Genomic DNA, 18,233 nt, shown 5'->3' with positions numbered 1-18,233 from the left:
CCCGCTAACCTTGCCCCTTTGCCTGGTTAGTCACTCTTCCTCGTTCTGTCCCTGGTCTAGTTTCCCCACTAGTTCACACACTTTGCCCTCCCGTTCTGCAGTGCTTCCAAGTTTACCATTTACACACCCCAACAGAAAAACAATCACCAGCTTGGCTAATCAAAACAATCCCTTCAGTTAATGTGCTCTACTTGTTTATAACTCATAAAAAATAAGGATTCCAGACATAGGCATTCCAAACAGTTTCATTTATTTTCACTCACACCTGGAGTGTAGACAGCAGAACACCCCAAAAGACCCGAGGGACAGTTTGGGGCGTCCTAAAATACTGCCTGGGTTAGTGGGAACAGGCACACTACACACTGCACAAGCAGATAGAGACCCTCAGTTTGGCTTTGCTGAGAGGTGTAGAGGTTGGAGAATAGTTATACAGTACTGGAAGTTAATTACAAAGTGCATCGTGGGGAAAGCCTCAGTATATTTGTAAATTTTTGTACATGTTTGTTTTCATTTGTCTATTTGTAAATACTTTTTTTCTTCACAATTTTTGGGCAGTTTTTGCTCTATTTTTATCCTGGTACTAAATAAAACCCCTTGCACTAATGTGCTGTTGCGACTTACCATTTGTTTTTTTCCCAATAGGTGACCCTTGCCGGGTTCGCTTACCCACACCAGATAGCGAAGTGTGACAGATGGTGGCATGGTGGGATGGCAAGCTGAAAAGGGGTGAAGATGTGGAAGAGTGCTGGTCCGCGCTTACAGAAGACCAGATTTAAGCCAGATGCTTCAGGGATGGAGTCTCATGAGGACGGATAGTGGGACACAATGGAGTCTGAGGAAGAGTACGTGGCCCAAGACCTGTCGTGGTCCTTCTAAGGAGCCAGGGAAGTTCGCGGGGATGTCGGAACTGGCAGCTCTTCTTGGCCAGTCCCTCTCCGTGCAGCAGGCCCAGAAAGAAATACTTCTGCAGGAGGTCAGAGAGCTACGAATCAGCCTGAGCAGAGCTCCTCCACCAGAGTCAAGCGTTGACCCAGGAGCACCCACCACATCAGGGACTCCAAGGCTCATAGCATCTCCAGTCCTCTCGGAGAGGTGATGCCCAAGAATGCTGCTTCTACCACCATCACCCCAGTGCTCTCTGCTACTTGGGCCTCCGGGTATGAAGGACTTGCCCTCACAGCCACCACAGGTGCCTCCCCAGCAACCAGTGCCTGCACCTCAGCCAAGACATGGAGACTTTGCCTACCAGTCAGAACCCAAGATGCAAGGCTTCCATAAGGGAGAGGATATTGAGAATTATCTCCTACGGTCTGAGCAGCTGGCCAAGACGTAGGGGTGGCCCATGGAGAAGTGGGCGTGTTGACTCATCCCTCTCCTGACTATTAGAGCATTGGAAGCCTTCTCAGCTATGGATGAGGAAAGGTTCAACTGTTAACCTGACCAGAAGGAGGCACTCCTGGCAAAATCTATCCAGGAGATCTATCGACTGAGGTTCTGGGAGAGGTCTGTACCATCTGGAAAAACACCATAGGAAATCTACCACCGTCTGAAAGGACTCTGCCGGCACTGGATAAGGCCAGTGGTCCATAGCAAGGAACAAATCAGGGAATTCATCATCCTCAAGTAGCTGCTGCATGATTTCCTGGGGGATGTTTGTACTTGTGTCCAAGAACACGAGCCCTCCAATGGACTGGTCTAGCAGTACATCAACACCTGGAGATGCACACCCCTATCATTTCCTGCTCAGTCACAGGAGTGGCGACCACTTGGGGGTAACCCTGGTCCACAAATCAGAGACATGATAAGACAATGTAAAACCAAAAACTCCCCTTGCTATTACTGTCAACAAGCTGGTCATAAAGCTTCTGTTTGTCCTTTAAAACAAAACCTAAACTGTCCAGCTATTGTTATGGCCCAAGGGAAGGGGATATCTCATTGCTAGAGACAGGAGTGGCTGTTAACTTTGCAAGATGGGAGAAGGAAGTGAAATGTTCTGCTGAAATACCAGTCTTGGTGAATGGGCAGAGGTTGCATGCTCTCATGCATACAGGAAGTATGGTTACCTTGGTTAGAACATAATTCGTACCACCTAATCTTGTTGATTATTGCAAACATACTTTGATTCAATGTGTACATGGGAATGTTAGAAGGTATACCTACTGTAGATAGGTGTGGTTGATGATTTGCCAAAACATATGGTAATTGGTAGAGATCTACCAGTCCTAGTAGATTTATTGGGTAATGTTGACTCCGCTGCAATTTTGTCTTGCCCTGTGTTGACACTGTCCAAAACCAAAGCTGGGGTGGAGCCACTGCCAGGAGTGGCTGATAGCCTATTTGAGGGAGGTAAGAAAGGCCCATGTAAATCATGTCAAAAACACCGCCTGGAGAAAGTATTAGGTACACCCGACCGCCCACTGAACACCATAAACCTCACCATAGATCAATGGCAGGTCCCCACAAACATAGCTGCCCTACAGCGAGCAGATCCGTCTCTGGCTCCTCTGTATACTCAGATGAAGGGGGAGGATGACAAGGGGTCCTTTAGCAGTAAAGATAGCTATGTGCTGGAAAATGACATCTTGTGTCTGGCAGGTACGCCTGACAACAGGTAGTACTCACTTGTTGCAGGCCCCACGTTTTACATCTTGTTCATACCATCCCCTGGGCTAACCATTTGGGTCAGCAGAAAACCTACCTGAGAGTGAGCCATAGATTCTATTGGCCATCTACGTATGCTGATGTCAAGCAATACTATATCTCCTGCCGAGTGTCAAAAGACCCGCCACATCTGACACACTGGCCGAGCCCCACTACTGCCTTCGCCCATCATAACCACCCCACTCAAATGTATTGCTATGGACATTGTAGGCCCTCTTGAGGATAGCAGCTCTGGCTTCCGTTATATTTTGGTCATTTGTGACTATGCTACCTGGTTCCCTGAGGCCTTCCCTTTGCGTTCTATCAGCACCCCTAAAGACATTGCAACTCTTCTCCTATGTGGGTTTCCCTGAAGAAATTTTAACTGACCAAAGCACCAATTTCACCTCATGCCTCGTCTTAATTACATCATCAGCTGGGTATTTCAGGCATCCACATCACACACAATTACACCAACCCGACGGCCTTGTCGTAAGGTTTAATTGAACCCTCAAGAACATGCTAAGGAAGTTTGTGTCTGACACAGGAAGAGACCGCCTTTCCTCCTTTTTGCATATCAGGAAGTTCACCAGGCATCGATCAGCTTCTCCCCACTGGAGCTCCTATATGGGTGGGATGTCCAGGGACCCCTTGATTTGGTCCGCCACCAACGGGAGGACAAGCCCCAAGGCAGCACAGGTGAGGGCATTGTCTCTTATGTCTTATAAATGAGGGATCGCCTGGAGGTTTACAAAGAGGAGGCTCGCTACAACGTGGAGAAGGCCAGCAGAACCAGAAGAATTGATAATGACTGTAAGGCACAGTAACGCGAGTTCACCCGGGGTCAGAAGGTCCTTGGTCAAGTGGCAGCACTGGAAGTCCTGAAGAAGCAAGATCCAATCACCTATGAAGTGCTCCATCTGGGGTAAGGAAAGGCTTCTCAGACATATCATGTCAACCTGCTGAGGGAATGGAAGGAAAGAGAGGGCCCAAAGCTTTCCTGGATGGTTCAAGAGGTGGAGGAAGACAGGGAAGACTGAAGATCTACAGTCTTGGAGTGCTTCTCCAAATCCCAAACTGGGCCATCCAGCCCCTCAACAACAGGAGGGACTGAACCACATCTTCCAGCAGTACACGTCTCTCTTCCAGTCCTGCCCTGGCCAAACAATAATGACAATGCTTGAAGGACAGTACCCCATCCGGCAGTGATCTTAATGAGTCCCAGAGAGGGTGGTAGAACCACTCAAGGCTGAGATCTGCACTATGTTGGACCTGGGAGCGATCAAGCCCTCTGAGAGTGAGTGATGCGGCCCAGTGGTGAATGTGCCAAAGGCTCTCTGAGGGTTTGCATTGACTTCCAAAAAGTTAATGCCATCTCCAAGTCTGATGCCTACTCCGTGCCGCGGATTGATGAGCTGCTGGAAAGGTTGGGCCATGCCAAGTTTATAATAACTTGACCTCTGCACAAAGAAACAGGTCCAGTCCTTCCTGGTTAATCGAGTGGTATCTCCGTTTTATCCCTCAGTTTGCCACCTTGGCAGTCTCACTAACAGAATTGAGGCTGAAGTCTGCAAAGAATCTGGTCCAGTGGACTAAGAATTTGAGGAAGCCTTTGTGACTCTATAGGAGGTTTTATGTTCCCAGCTGGTCCTCGTTAGCCCAGACTTCACCGAACCATTCACCATTTAATTGCCACCTCAGCAATGGGAATTGGAGCAGTAGCAGTCCTGGCCCAGGGGAAAGAGAGAGAACAACCAGCAGTATTGTACCTTACTTGTAAGCTGCTACCATGGCAGACAAAGTATTCCACTGTTGGGAAGGAAGTTCTTGCTGTAAGATGGGCCTTGAATAGCCTCTGGAATTCATTCTGGAGTCTAACCACAAAGCGCTCACCTGGATCCACTCCATGAAAGACCACAATGCATGTGTCATGAGATGGTACCTCGCTCTACAACCGTTCCATTTCAATATCTGTCATAAGGTAGGATAGCACAACATCATGGCAGACTATCTCTCCTGATTGTCCACCTTGTACAATCCAGAAGAGGTGAAGCGGGGTGGTGACATGACAGAACAGGTTGGCAATGCTAATTCTCCCACTAACCTTGTCCCTTTGCCTGGTTAGTCACTCCTCCTTGTACTGTACCTGGTCTGTTTTCCCCACTAGTTCACACACTTTGACCTCCTGTTCTGCAGTTCTTCCGAGTTCACCATTTACACACTCCAACAGTAAAACAATCGCTAACTTGGCTAATCATAACAATCCTTTCGGTTAAGGTGCTCTACTAGTATATAACTCATAAAAATAAGGATTCTGGACACAGGCATTCCAAACAGTTTAATTTATTTTCACTCACACTGTTACATCAGTTTCTAGACAGCATGACAGCATGGACAGCTTGGGCATCCTAAATAATGCCCCTGTTAGTGGGAGCAGGCGCACTACACCCTATACAGGCAGGTTTAAACCCTCAGTTTGGCTTTACTGACAGGTGTGGAGGTTGGATTTGACAGTTGGTGAATAGTTATGTACATGTTTGTTTTCATTTGTCTATACAACGTGTTTCGTAACTGAAAATTCTATTTCTGATTTTTTCCCCAAAATACATTTATAAATTTGATGAAAATAAACTTGTTCATCTGCATTGTACACAACAAGATTATTGGCATACTATCTCTATGAGGCAGGAGCACAAAATCATCTACATTTGCGACAATGTCATCCTCAGATCATTATCCATCTTTCATGATTTGTAACAGGCTTGTTAGCCTCCAGGGATCTCTTGGTCACGTCCCTCTGAAGTTTCACCATCTGAAGCATCAGTAGTTGCATTTATTGCATCCTTATCAAAGTAAGAATAGCCTTGACAAAATTTATGGAACAAAAACAGTCTATAGAGATGTTTTAGAAGAAATTTTTAAAAGCTTGGATGGAAAGATCACTCAAAGGAGGATCTTAAAAAAAGAAAATCATTTCAGAGAGTAAGAGTTAAGGAGAGGGAATTCTAGAATAAAGACTATATCGCCAATGCCGTAGCACTTAAATTCAAGACACTGAGGAGTTCAGAAATGGAGAAGATCAAATATTTGAGGGTTACGAGACTGGAGAAGGTTACAGAGTTAGAAAGTTCACGCAGGGGAGTTGGAATAAAATTCCTGACCATTATGCACTGTAAGTCAGAAAAAGTTAGAAAACTTATAGGCAGCACTGGGGTCAAAAGTGCTCCTGAAGGAAATCTGCAAGTTTTGGTATATGACCAAAGCTCTGTAAAGTAGGGTGGAGAGCATTCTGACTGCTTGTGTCACAGTTTGCTATGGAGCCGCCATTGTACAGGATCAAACGAGGCTGTAAAGGATTGTAGACTCAGCCAGTTCCATGACGGGCGCAACTCTCCTCACCATCAAGGGGATGTTCAAGAAGGCGGCATCCTTCATTACGGATCATCGCCATCCGGTACGTACCCCCTTCTCATTACTACATCAGGGAGGAGGACCAGGAACCTGAAGACCCATACTCAATATTTTAAGAACAGTTTTTTCCTCTCTGCCATCAGTTTCTGTACAGTCCATGAACCCTACCTCATTATCTGTCTTTTGCACCATTGATTTATTTTGTAATTTATACATTATGTCAGTTGAGTTTCCCTCATTTGACATTCCAAAGTCCAAACACCTCCGAATTCTGAAATTTTTTTTTGAGCCCTGACATGATGTTACGAATGGAAAATTCCACAAGGTAGTGGTGAAGGTTGCCAGGCAAAGCATACCACAGACAGTTCTGAGAAGTCACCTCATACATTTAATGACCAGAAGTTAATGAAAAATAGAAAAACACAAAAACTGCAGAAAGTGAAAAATGAAGATCTAGATTGAGTATTGAAAGAGTGGACTCATCAACATCAGAGTGAAGAAATGCCATTTAAGGGTGCACTGATCATGAAACAAGCAAAGATCTATCACAACAAACTGAAAATTGAAGGTAATTGTGAATATTCAGAAGGCTGGTTGCAGAAATTTAAGAAAAGGCACAGCATTAAATTTTTTAAAAGTTGTGATGACAAAGCATCTGCTGATCACAAAGCAGCATTGATGAGTTTGCCAAGGTCATTGCTGTTGCTGAATAACTGCATCAGTACCTACATGTGATGAACACAGTAAGACAAAGACTGTTTATCCGTAGCACATAAATTCAGTGTCCAAAATTCTGGCAATCCCAAGCTATCTCATTATATATTCCAAAATCCAAAAAAATCTGAACTCCAAAACACTCCTAGCCCAAACACTTTGGATAAGGGGTAGTCAACCTGTAGTAATTTTTATGTCCTCCTCTGTACTACCGCCACAAGATAAGAAATTTAATGAGATACTTTAATGATAACAAACTTGATTTTGATTCTAAAGTTGTCAGCATCTTTAGAAACTGATGCTGTTGCCAAAGGAAGAAGAAATGGAAGGGAGACACAAGAGATTCCACTGATGCTGGAAGTCTGGATTAACACACATATAAACCATATAACAATTACAGCACGGAAAGAGGCCTTCTCGGTCCTTCTAGTCCGTGCTGAACTTACGCTCACCTAGTCCCACCAACCTGCACTCAGCCCATAACCCTCCATTCCTTTCCTGACTATATATCTATCCAATTTAACTTTAAATGACAACATCGAACCTGCCTCAACCACTTCTGCTGGAAGCTCATTCCACACAGCTACCACTCTCTGGGTAAAGAAGTTCCCCCTCATGTTACCCCTAAACTTTTGCACTTTAACTCTCAACTCATGTCCTCTTGTTTGAATCTCCCCCACTCTCACAATGGAAAAAGCCTATCCACGTCAACTCTATCTATCCCCCTCATAATTTTAAATACCTCTATCAAGTCCCCCCTCAACCTTCTATGCTCCAAAGAATAAAGACTCAACTTGTTCAACCTTTCTCTGTAATTTAGGAGATGAAATCCAGGCGACATTCTGGTAAATCTCCTCTGTACTCTCTCAATTTTATTGACATCTTTCTTATAATTTGGTGACCAGAACTGTACACAATACTCCAAATTTGGCCTTACCAATGCCTTATACAATTTCAACATTACATCCCAACTCCTATACTCAATGCTCTGATTAATAAAGGCCAGCATACCAAAAGTTTTCTTCACCACCCTATCCACATGAAATTCCGCCTTCAGGGAACTATGCACCATTATTCCTAGATCCCTCTATTCTACAGCACTCTTCAATGCCCTACCATTTACCATGTATGTCCTATTTTGATTAGTCCTATCAAAATGTAGCACCTCACATTTATCAGCATTCAACTCCATCTGCTATCTTTCAGCCCACTCTTCTATGTGGTCTAAATCTCTCTGCAAGCTTTGAAAACCTACCTCATCATCCACAACTCCACCTATCTTAGTATCATCTGCATACTTACTAATCCAATTTACCACCCCATCATTCAGATCATTAATATATATGACAAACAACATTGGACCCAGTACAGATCCCTGAGGCACACCACTAGACACTAGACGTAAAATGATGGAACTCAGCAAGTCAGGCACCATCTATGGAGGGAATTAAACAGTCAATGTTTGGTCCTAATGAAATGTCTCGGCCCATAATGTTGACTATTTATTTCCCTCCATAGTTGCTACCTGATCTGCTGACCTCCTCCACCATTTTGTGTGAAACAGAAGGGGCCAAGAACAGGGAAGCAATAGTACAAATCAAATAAAAAGGAGCCATTGAAGGTCACTTTGCCGACAAGTAAATGAGTGAGCATGAAACCAAGCAAGTATAGAGGCAAACAGTTGGATTATAGCAGGATGGTCCTGCAGGAAAATAATCAATGGTGTGAATAAGTTTGCAGAAAGACCTAAGGACATGCAGGGATTGTTGACTTTCTCACTCACAGAAGTACGATGTTTCATTATGTTTAAAGTCTGATTGGAATAATTCACCATATAAGTCCTGGGAAAAGTGGACATGTATTTGAGAAGTAATAGAAGGTTCACTTGACTTTCAAAAGGAAAGTTCGAAGAGGAGATATAACATGCTTATCAGCAAAGGATTATTCTTAATTCAGTGAAAGGTCTCAATTAACTTCACAGGTGAGATTTTCAAGAAAATATGAGACTGAACCTTGGAGGACCACAAAAACCTTATTAGAGGCAGGTTTCAGGAAGTGTTTTATTGTTGGAGAGAGTATCAAGAAAAGGGCTTCACCAACTAAAGGCAAACTGCCAATAGTAATGAAATGGAAAACCACAGATCATTCATTATTTTTTGACTTTGCAGGCAAGCTTGTTATCCTCAAGTCTTTCTGCATGTTTCACCTAGAGTACTATTTGCAAATCTAATGTTATATGAACTTGGGATTGTACTTGCTGAAAGAGAGCTGCCAGAGGATATTTTTAGGAGATAAATAAATGAACCTCAATAACACTGTAGTAGCATTACACATTTTATCAAATGGGGCAATAATGAATCAAACTTTGTGAGGGAAGAAGCACTGATCATTCACATTTTAGTGTTTTGCACAGTGAGTGATGAATGTGTGGCACAAACTGTTGGGAGGTAAAAAAAATTGAGTGTTGGAAATTTTAAGAACTGAACAGGGGTTCGAAGTCTCCTTAATCTTTTCTGGCCCCATATTTTACTGTATCCCACGAGTTCTCAGTGTCCATCCAAATTCTACAATTTAGATTTGAAGATCTAATGAAACACTTTATTTACATACCTGTATTACTAGATCTGAATTTATGATAATTAAATAATCAAACATAACCTGATGTGAGATTACATGCGAGTCAATCATTTTCAATTCAAATGATTTTCACCCAAGCTGTGACTTTTAAAAATAGCTAATTTTAAAAGCAATTTTTGTAAATGTTGCAAACCAGTAAACTATTGAGGTAACACAAACTAATTCAAATGACTTTGGTTCAAAGTCTATGACCACCCGACTTTCCAAGAAAAGCCGATCTCTTGCCCTGACCTTGTAAGTATTGGAAACTGAAAATCTTCATGACATTTCAGAGTTAGAAATCTGTGAAGTTTTTCATAAGGGGGCATATATCCAAGGCAGTGAAGCCAAACTTTATTAATAAAGCAAAATATCTACTGGTTCCAAGACAAGCACTGTACCTCCAAATTAAAATAAAATCTTAAAAGACTTGGTATCATATCTCTCCAACTCAACTCAGGAAGAACAGATACTTTCCTGATCAGTAGAGGCTCGACTTACTGCTGATTCAGTTTCAACTAGGTGGGAAAGTACTTCAAGGCCTATCAGTAAATCTATTTAAGATTGTCTCTGTTTTGTATTAAATGAACAATAGAGGAGTGAGGAGAGGAGAGTCCATCATTGTTGACTAATTGTTCTACAGTGACAAGTATCATCACTTTTAAACAACTGCCACATAGATCTATTTGTAACTGGAAATAAACTACCTGGCCAAGACTTCTGGCTTATTCAAATTCAATTAATATTGATTGTCAATGCTAAATATTTGTTTCTAATATGACCTAGTTATTTTTGGTTTTAGCCTTGGTTCAGTGTGATTCTCATTGCCAAGTTGTGGGCTCTAGTCATTCTCCAAAGGCTGGAGCATGCAACCTACAATGGCTCTTCAATACAGTACTGAAAGAGAAACACAAAGTCATGAAATGTTAAAACAAGGTCTGACTTGTCTTTTCAGGTAGACAATAAAAGAAAATCTATAGCCTGATCCTGAAGACCTAACCAATATCTCCTACATCTCACCAAAATAAATTATCTAGCTCTTTCTAGATGCGTACTCTGAAAACTTGTCTGCCATGTTACAGTACAATTTCTGCTTGAAATACACCTCACTAGCTGAAGCTCTTGAATGTCTCCTGACAGCAAGAAAAAATCCTTTCTTCTTTAACAATTTTTTTAATATAAATATTCAAATCAAATGCTCAGATTTAAAGATCAAAGGAGGAGTTTTGACCATGATCAAGAGGACCACAGTAATCAACTTTCTACAAGTGCAAAGCCCTTACTACAAAAGAGCCTGTGTTGACAGTGCTAAGAAACATAATTAACGATTACAGCCAAGCAATGATCTCACTTTGGCTATCCGATACTCAGAACTACGATGCTGCAAATGGAGACATAACTATTGCTACAAAATGCCTGTACCAAATAACACCTGCAAAGATAGAAACTTGGACTCTTGGTTTGGCAAGCAATTCAAAGACTGCATTAAACCAGTTCCAATTAGCGGCTAGAAAGCTTAATTCAAAAGAAACACAAATCAAAGTACTAATGTTTCATCCAATAAAAATGATGTAGCATGCCCCACTGATGACTAATGGATGTCACAATTTTGGAGGATAGCAACAAATATCTACATCAACACACTTGCAGACCAGAGCTGGTCTGCAGAAAGGTTTCAGGTTAACACCTGCAACTCAGCATTTGTACTAACTTAAAAATACAGTTCAAAAATATAAAGAGTTTTTTTTTGAAAAGTCCCAGCATGTTTAGCATTTAATAAACTATCTTAAGCTACTAGAACAGTCTTCCACTGCACTAGTGAGTTAATACAGCTAGCTTTGATGTAAGTAATAGCAGCTACTACCCAACTTGCTTTCTAGAATGGATGGAATAGTCATAGCCATAGTCATACTTTATTAATCCTGGAGGAAACTGGTTTTCGTTACAGTTGCTCCGTAAATAATAAATAGTAATAGAACCATAAATAGTTAGTAATATGTAAATTATGCCAGTAAATTATGAAATAAGTCCAGGACCAGCCTATTGGCTCAGGGGGTCCGACCCTCCAAGGAGAAGTTGTAAAGTTTGATGGCCACAGGCAGGAATGACTTCCTATGACACTCAGTGTTGCATCCCAGTGGAATGAGTCTCTGGCTGAATGTACTCCTGTGCCCACCCAGTACATTATGTAGTGGATGGGAGACAATGACCAAGATGGCATGCAACTTAGACAGCATCCTCTTTTCAAACACCACCGTCAGAGAGTCCAGTTCCATCCCCACAACATTACTGGCCTTACAAATGAGGTTGTTGATTCTGTTGGTGTCTGCCACCCTCAGCCTGCTGCCCCAGCACACAACAGCAAACATGATAGCACTGGCCACCACAGACTCGTAGAACATCCTCAGCATTGTCCAGCAGATGTTAAAGGACCTCAGTCTCCTCAGGAAACAGAGACGGCTCTGACCCTTCTTGTAGACAGCCTCAGTGTTCTTTGACCAGTCCAGTTTATTGTCAATTCATATCCCCATGTATTTGTAATCCTCCACCATGTCCACACTGACCCCCTGGATGGAAACAGGGGTCACCGGTACCTTAGCTCTCCTCATGTCTACCACCAGCTCCTTAGTCTTTTTCACATTAAGCTGCAGATAATTCTGCTCACACCATGTGACAAAGTTTCCTACCACAGCCCTGTACTCAGCCTCATCTCCCTTGCTGATGGTATGGAATAGTATGGTAAATAAAAGTATAAAATCATGAGCCAAATCATGGGCTACCATGAAGCCTAAAGGAACATGCAATCCTGGTTTCAGTATTTTACTTTCCTTACAGCGTAACTTTCATTATGAAGTTCCCAACTTCTACTTTCTGACTGGTCTATTAAACACCAGCATGTCATTTTTGTAGCACAACTTTAAGATGACACATCATACAGGTTTTCACTGTTACTGGGCTGAGCTTCCCACCCAGGCTGTTCCATTAACACAATCTGCAGTGTTCTCAGATGAAGGAAAGGGAAGTAGGAGGAACAAACACAAGGGGGCAAACATAATAAGTAATCAAGTTCATATTTAACCCAATTTTTTTTCCCACAAGCCTAAATCAAGGAGGAGAACGTAATTCTTCCTTGAACTTCAGCCAGTACCCAATTTTCTCCTTAGTGTCACAGAAACAAAAATTTCAGGTGCATTATCTATGGTCCAACAAGTTATTTTGTCTACCATTAAACTAGAAGTAAAAATGACTGTTTAATTCTTTGGTCTCATTAAGTGCTTGAGAGGCTGACGTTGTGAAAGGTTTTCACTAACTATTCAAAGAGCACAAGGACAAAAGGGACCTCCACCCCACTGATGATAATGATTTTTGTTTTAAAAATCTCCCTCCCTTTTACTCTCTGATTTTCTGTTACTGCGATACTCTAAGTATCATCAAGCGAGAGGACAGATGCAGGATATTTGTTCACAGTCAGGGTCAGATCGGAATGTGAATGGTTAATTTACTTGCTAGTTGAAAGCTGCATCCACTGTGCTGGTCGTCGATTAGCTTGTTCGGGGGATAGAGCAGCTCTTTCCCATTGGTTGCTTTATGTGCCACAACACCAATTTCTGGTTCCAGGTACCTCACGGATGTAGGAATAGGTGGTGCAAGAAACTTGCTCTCTTTTCCAGTGTCTCCAGAGGCTCAGCTTCACAGTGAGGCTGAGATCAGTGTTGAGGAGCCATTGGGAAAGTATGTTGCAGATATCAGAGGCCCATGTGCTGTTGAATGTTTAGTTTTGTACTTGTGTAACCTGTAAATACTTAAAGTACCTGTTGAGTTTGAAGTATTAATGAATGTTCAGTGTCATAGTTTTTGTAACTTAGGGTGGATTAGATGAGTACTTGTTTGGTTGAGTGTTTTACTGTTTGTTTGTAAGTATATGGTTAATGTGTTCACTCACAATCTGTGTTTTCTGTTTCATCCACTGAATCCTCAAACCTGTTTCCACATTATATTTGGCTGCTAGACGAGGATGATGCGTCCTTGCCTTTGTTATGCATTGAAAGCAGAAAGGCTGTGGGACATGACCAAGATATCCTAATGGAGAGGGAAACACTGAGCCAAAATCGCAGATGGATTACTGTCAGAAATGGTTTTTCTGATAAGACATAGATGAAATGAAAGAACACATAACAAAAGTTGAAGAATTCAATATAGAATCCTGAAAATTGCAATGCGTCCAGACAAAAGATGAGCTATTGTTCAACAAGTTTGCATTGTTGAAAAAGTTCAGGGGGCACAGAGAGACAAGCCACAGTTTGGAGAACTGAGGAGGCGCACAACCAGTAGTAATGTGCTTCCAAGTGCCACATTAATCCACTTGGACTCACCCCATCAGAGGTATTCCACTTGTTCTACCATCCCTACCCACCACCTCACTTCTAGAAACTAAGTTGCTTTCTCCCTTTCCCAGTTTTGATGAGGAATTCAGACCTAAAATGCCAATTCTTTTTTTGTCTATCCAGAAATGGTGCCTGACCTGCTAAGTATTTCAAATAGTTTGTTTTCATTTCAGATTTCCAACATATGTGTTTCCCCACCTCCAAAGGTAATGAATGGAACCCCTACCCATCTCACTCGCAGTCAAACTCTTCTTCCCTCACCACTGACAAAATCTATAGTAACATTATCTGAGTGGTGAGACTCATACAAGTGTCCCTTCCTGATGTATACCGCTGTTTGAACTCCAGCTTATCGATCGAGTTCCTCGAGCTACGTACTCTTACTACAGATGTGGATGCTGTGAATCACATCGGTCTCACCAGATCCCACAACACATCACACGCCCACCTTAACTTATGTACTTATTGAGCCGCTCAACTCAGAACCTGCAGTATTTAATAGAATTTTGCTCTAAGGTATCAGTTTTTTTGTTTTACATTTAAGTCAGTGCAAACTTCAAGAGACACTTGTTAAAACGCAATAACTTGCTGCCTCAAGTAATGTCACATTAATTGCTTTTCCCTAGTCTTCTCAAATTCTCTCTCATTCGCTAGAAGCCGAACAGAAACTTTAAGGAAAAGAACAAAAGAGAAATATCTTCAGTTGAACAGTTGTGAATCTTCAGAATCCTCTACCTCCATTTTGAGTATGCTCCTATGAATAATAAGGGAAAGGACATAGGGATAAAATGGAAGAAGTCCATTTGGATGATCAGTCATGATCCTGCTGAATAATAGAACTGTCCTAATGGAGCATCTGGCCTATTCCTGCACCTATTTTATTTTCAAAAAAGACAATGACCAACAGCTTAAGGTGAAATTAATTATTATTCTGCTTATGCTGATGATGCTCAAAACAAATTGATACTTCTAGGGTGTCAAGAAATTAGTTTGATGGCACTAACTCAATTAGGATTCAAAGTTGCCTCTCCCAACATGCCTCATCCTCTGTTGTATTGCTCCATGCTGCAAGATTATTAATATGAGAGATCAACAAAACAGAGAAACATTGCTCATTAACATCCAAAATGGTACTTACCAGCTTTAACGTGTCCCTACTCGCATTACAGGCTACAGATTAAATTACTTATTTTGGCGGTAAATTTGGACTAACTTGAGCAGTGATCCAATCTGAGATTGTCAACACAAGATCTGCTATCTACAGCCATTTCATAATCTGACAAATTCTGTTTGTGGCAGACTTTGATTTTCCAGTGAACTTGTGATAGATTCAAATCCACATTTAAACTTCTTACGTGAAACCGCATGAAACTGCAGCCTCGTGAACTACCGCAGCTCATGACTTGAAGCTGCGTTACTCTATTACTCACACCGTACCGTACAAAGTTTCAAGATTTTGACCCACCAACAACGAAGTATCATCAATATCTTTGTAATTCAGGATGTCACGGTTCTGATTTTCCAAAGCACCTGCTGTCCAGGTCTTTCTAGATGATAGGAAGTCACAAGTCTGAAATGTGCTTTAAAGAAATCTTGGCACATTGCTGCACTGTAGCTTAGAGATGGTACATTCTGCAGCCATCAATGTCAAAGCAACATATCCAGTGCTACCAACAGCCAGTGTTCATCCACTTCCTAACCTCCTCCACCAAAGTAACTAGGTATAATATTAACCTCTGAGATTTCACACTACATAACTCAGAACTGCTTTCAGAAATGAGAAACATATTTGAAATTTGATCAGCCTTTCAGCATGACCAAATTTAAAGGATTTAAAATTGCATTTGTACGTTAACAACTAACCCACAGTGCTGGACTGCGGATTTCCTTTAAAGAAAAGCCTTGAATTTCCCATGCAAAATACTTCTGAACAACCAGTATATTTTCAGAACATGTTCATGATGATGGCATTTAGTCATGGGAATCAGTACTTACCCTGAACCTGTAGGGGCTCCAGTTGCCACGGACACTGGTGTAGTAGAAGAACATTTCTCCTCCACATTATTCTGCTTTTGCAAAAAGTTTTTTGCTTCTTTGGAAGCAGCATCCACTTCTTTAGTTATCCTAAAAAAATAAATAGCTTTAATGAAAAACAAAAAATAAAAATATCTCAAAACAGGTTGCACATTATATATTATTCATTAAAATAACAAAATGTATAGACTAACCTCCAGTCTAAGTTAAAACTGAAGATAACAAAGTGATTATTCATATTGAACTTTACATCTTTAGAATATTCTAAGCCAATATATATCCAACATAAGGAACTTAAAACATTAGCAGTGTTGTGAAACGCAGTGGCCTATTTAAACAGAGCAACAGCAAGAAGATCGTGGTCACAAATCCTTGTTTTCTTGCTTTCTGCAAGTACCAGGTGTAGGATGAAATGCACAACCTTCAGATTGTGAAGAGGATATTAGCTCTTTTTGGAGAAGCCACCACTTTGGGCTGCAGCTTTAAAATAAAGGGTTACCCATTAAAGATGTAGCAAAACTTTTTTTACCCCCTCAGAGCCTTTGTAAAGGCTGATTTATACTTGTGCGTCAAATGTACGCCATAGGTACGGTGTAGCCGCAAACCCTACGCAGTGTCTATGCAAACCCTACGCCGTAGCCTAACGTGCACCTCTCCCAAAATGTAACTACGTGTCGCGGCAACACAGACTGAAACAACTGTGATTGGTCCGCTTGGTAGCATCGCATTTCCTCCTACGCTGCAATAGCTTCCCATTGGGCGACTGAAGGGCAGGGAAGGAACTCTGGCTGCAATGCTTTCCATAAAGCTTTACAGACCTCCGAAATTATGGAGGACACATTTCGCTTTTACGGAAGACCTACATTAGTACCTGTTTTTGCTAACCAAAAGAGTATTTTCGCTTTTACGAAAAAAGACGCTCGCTTTAAACTTGCTTACCCCGAGAAAGACTACCATGACCATGAAGCCTTGCGCAGGCAGGTGAGTGTGCTTGCATGACGTGCCGAATTTTTCGACAAATCGATTTTGGCTCAAAATTCTCGATTCTGTTAAGGGATACTACACTATACATACAGAAAATTCACCCTCCTTCAGTTTCAGTCGCCATTGTTTGAAGTTTGAGTTTCTTCATGTTGAGTTTCAACACCAAGAAATTCAACACAGTGGCATAGAAATCCCACCGCCAACTAGCATTTTGGCGGCAAATTGCAGAGCGACGCAGACACACCAACGCACAAGTATAAATGCTCACAATGGCGTAGCCCACTTGCGTAGGCTACGGCGTAAGCTAGTACGCACAAGTATAAATCAGCCTTTATTCTGCTTCCACCACCCTTTAAGGAAGAGAGTCTTTGAATATTTTTAAGGAAGAGATAGTAAAATATTTCAAGAGGATAGTTGTGAAAGGTTACCAAGTGAATGCAGCTTGCAATCATTATCATCTTTGATTATTTTAGATGGAGGAACAAAGTAGCTCACACCTGCAACTAAACTGTATCATAACAGCATAAAAACACCTTGCCCAACTCAGCAGCATTCTTGCTGGAGTTCTCAGATGTGAGCATTTAATTCACTACATCAGCATTGTTCCTCAGCATCCCAGATCTTTCACATTACTTATGACTGTGTGGCACAGTTCTCAGTTTTCATCTATGTCTACTGTAAAGTCTCTGCACTGACATGCATCAATAGAAATACAGTTTTTCTTGGCTACTAATTTCCTTGTTCCATCCATTATCTGTAACTAAAAAACAAACTACAGGAGGAACTCAAATATTGCTTGACCCACTGTGAGGGCAAGAGACAGAAGAGACTCTGCATCAGGACCTTTGTCTGTCCTGATGTTTGTAAGCCATTTTGTTAAATTTCTATACGCCGCAAACACAGTGGAAGAGCACACTAGTCATTGACTTAAGCTGAACACCACTGGCAAGCCTAATTTCAAATGGATTTTTGTAAACCATCTAAATTTTGTTTTGACCTTTAAATGTCAACATCACTTATAATATGCCTTTGGAATGCATTCAGAATCTAACAAGTGGATTTTAAAATATCACTATACAGTTTAATTCTTCCTTCTGATAATCTTTTAAAATTTCAAAAACTTTATTGATTGCCTTTTTCCCCTGCATGAGTGCTTCACATATTTACTCTTCAATTTTGGAAGCTGCCATGCAAAGGATCATGAAATAAGAAAACAATAGCTCTGAATAATTTGTAGTATTAAACTGGCTCCATCCATTAATTATGTTCTCATTTCTCTCAGAAGGGTTAATAACATTGAAGCAAAATTAACATAATGTTTTTTAAAAAGCAAGCAAAATGATAATTAAGCAAAAATGGACTAGCGGGAGGACAAGGAAAGTCGTAATTGAGAAAACACAGTTTGACTGAGACACAAAATTGCAGGTTGAGTATCCCAGTCAAGCTGCC

At 41.4% G+C, this 18,233-nt stretch overlaps 1 protein-coding gene across 4 annotated transcripts in view; it reads right to left on the bottom strand.

Annotated features, from left to right (window-relative positions):
- cfdp1 (craniofacial development protein 1) overlaps positions 1 to 18,233 on the bottom strand; it is a 229,138-nt gene that overhangs the window by 156,295 nt on the left and 54,610 nt on the right. For 2 of the 4 annotated variants that reach the window (XM_072279521.1, XM_072279522.1), the window contains exons 5-6: positions 15,762 to 15,890; positions 2,161 to 2,333 (exon numbers count right to left, since the gene is read on the bottom strand). In XM_072279521.1, coding sequence (XP_072135622.1) covers positions 2,161 to 2,333; positions 15,762 to 15,890 — 302 coding nt within the window. The remainder of the gene's footprint in view (positions 1 to 2,160; positions 2,334 to 15,761; positions 15,891 to 18,233) is intronic. The other 2 variants (XM_072279523.1, XM_072279520.1) reach the window with 1 other exon arrangement.

Source organism: Mobula birostris, chromosome 15 (assembly GCF_030028105.1).
Source record: "Mobula birostris isolate sMobBir1 chromosome 15, sMobBir1.hap1, whole genome shotgun sequence".
NCBI lineage: Eukaryota > Metazoa > Chordata > Chondrichthyes > Myliobatiformes > Myliobatidae > Mobula > Mobula birostris.
This window is presented reverse-complemented; position numbering and strand designations above follow the sequence as displayed.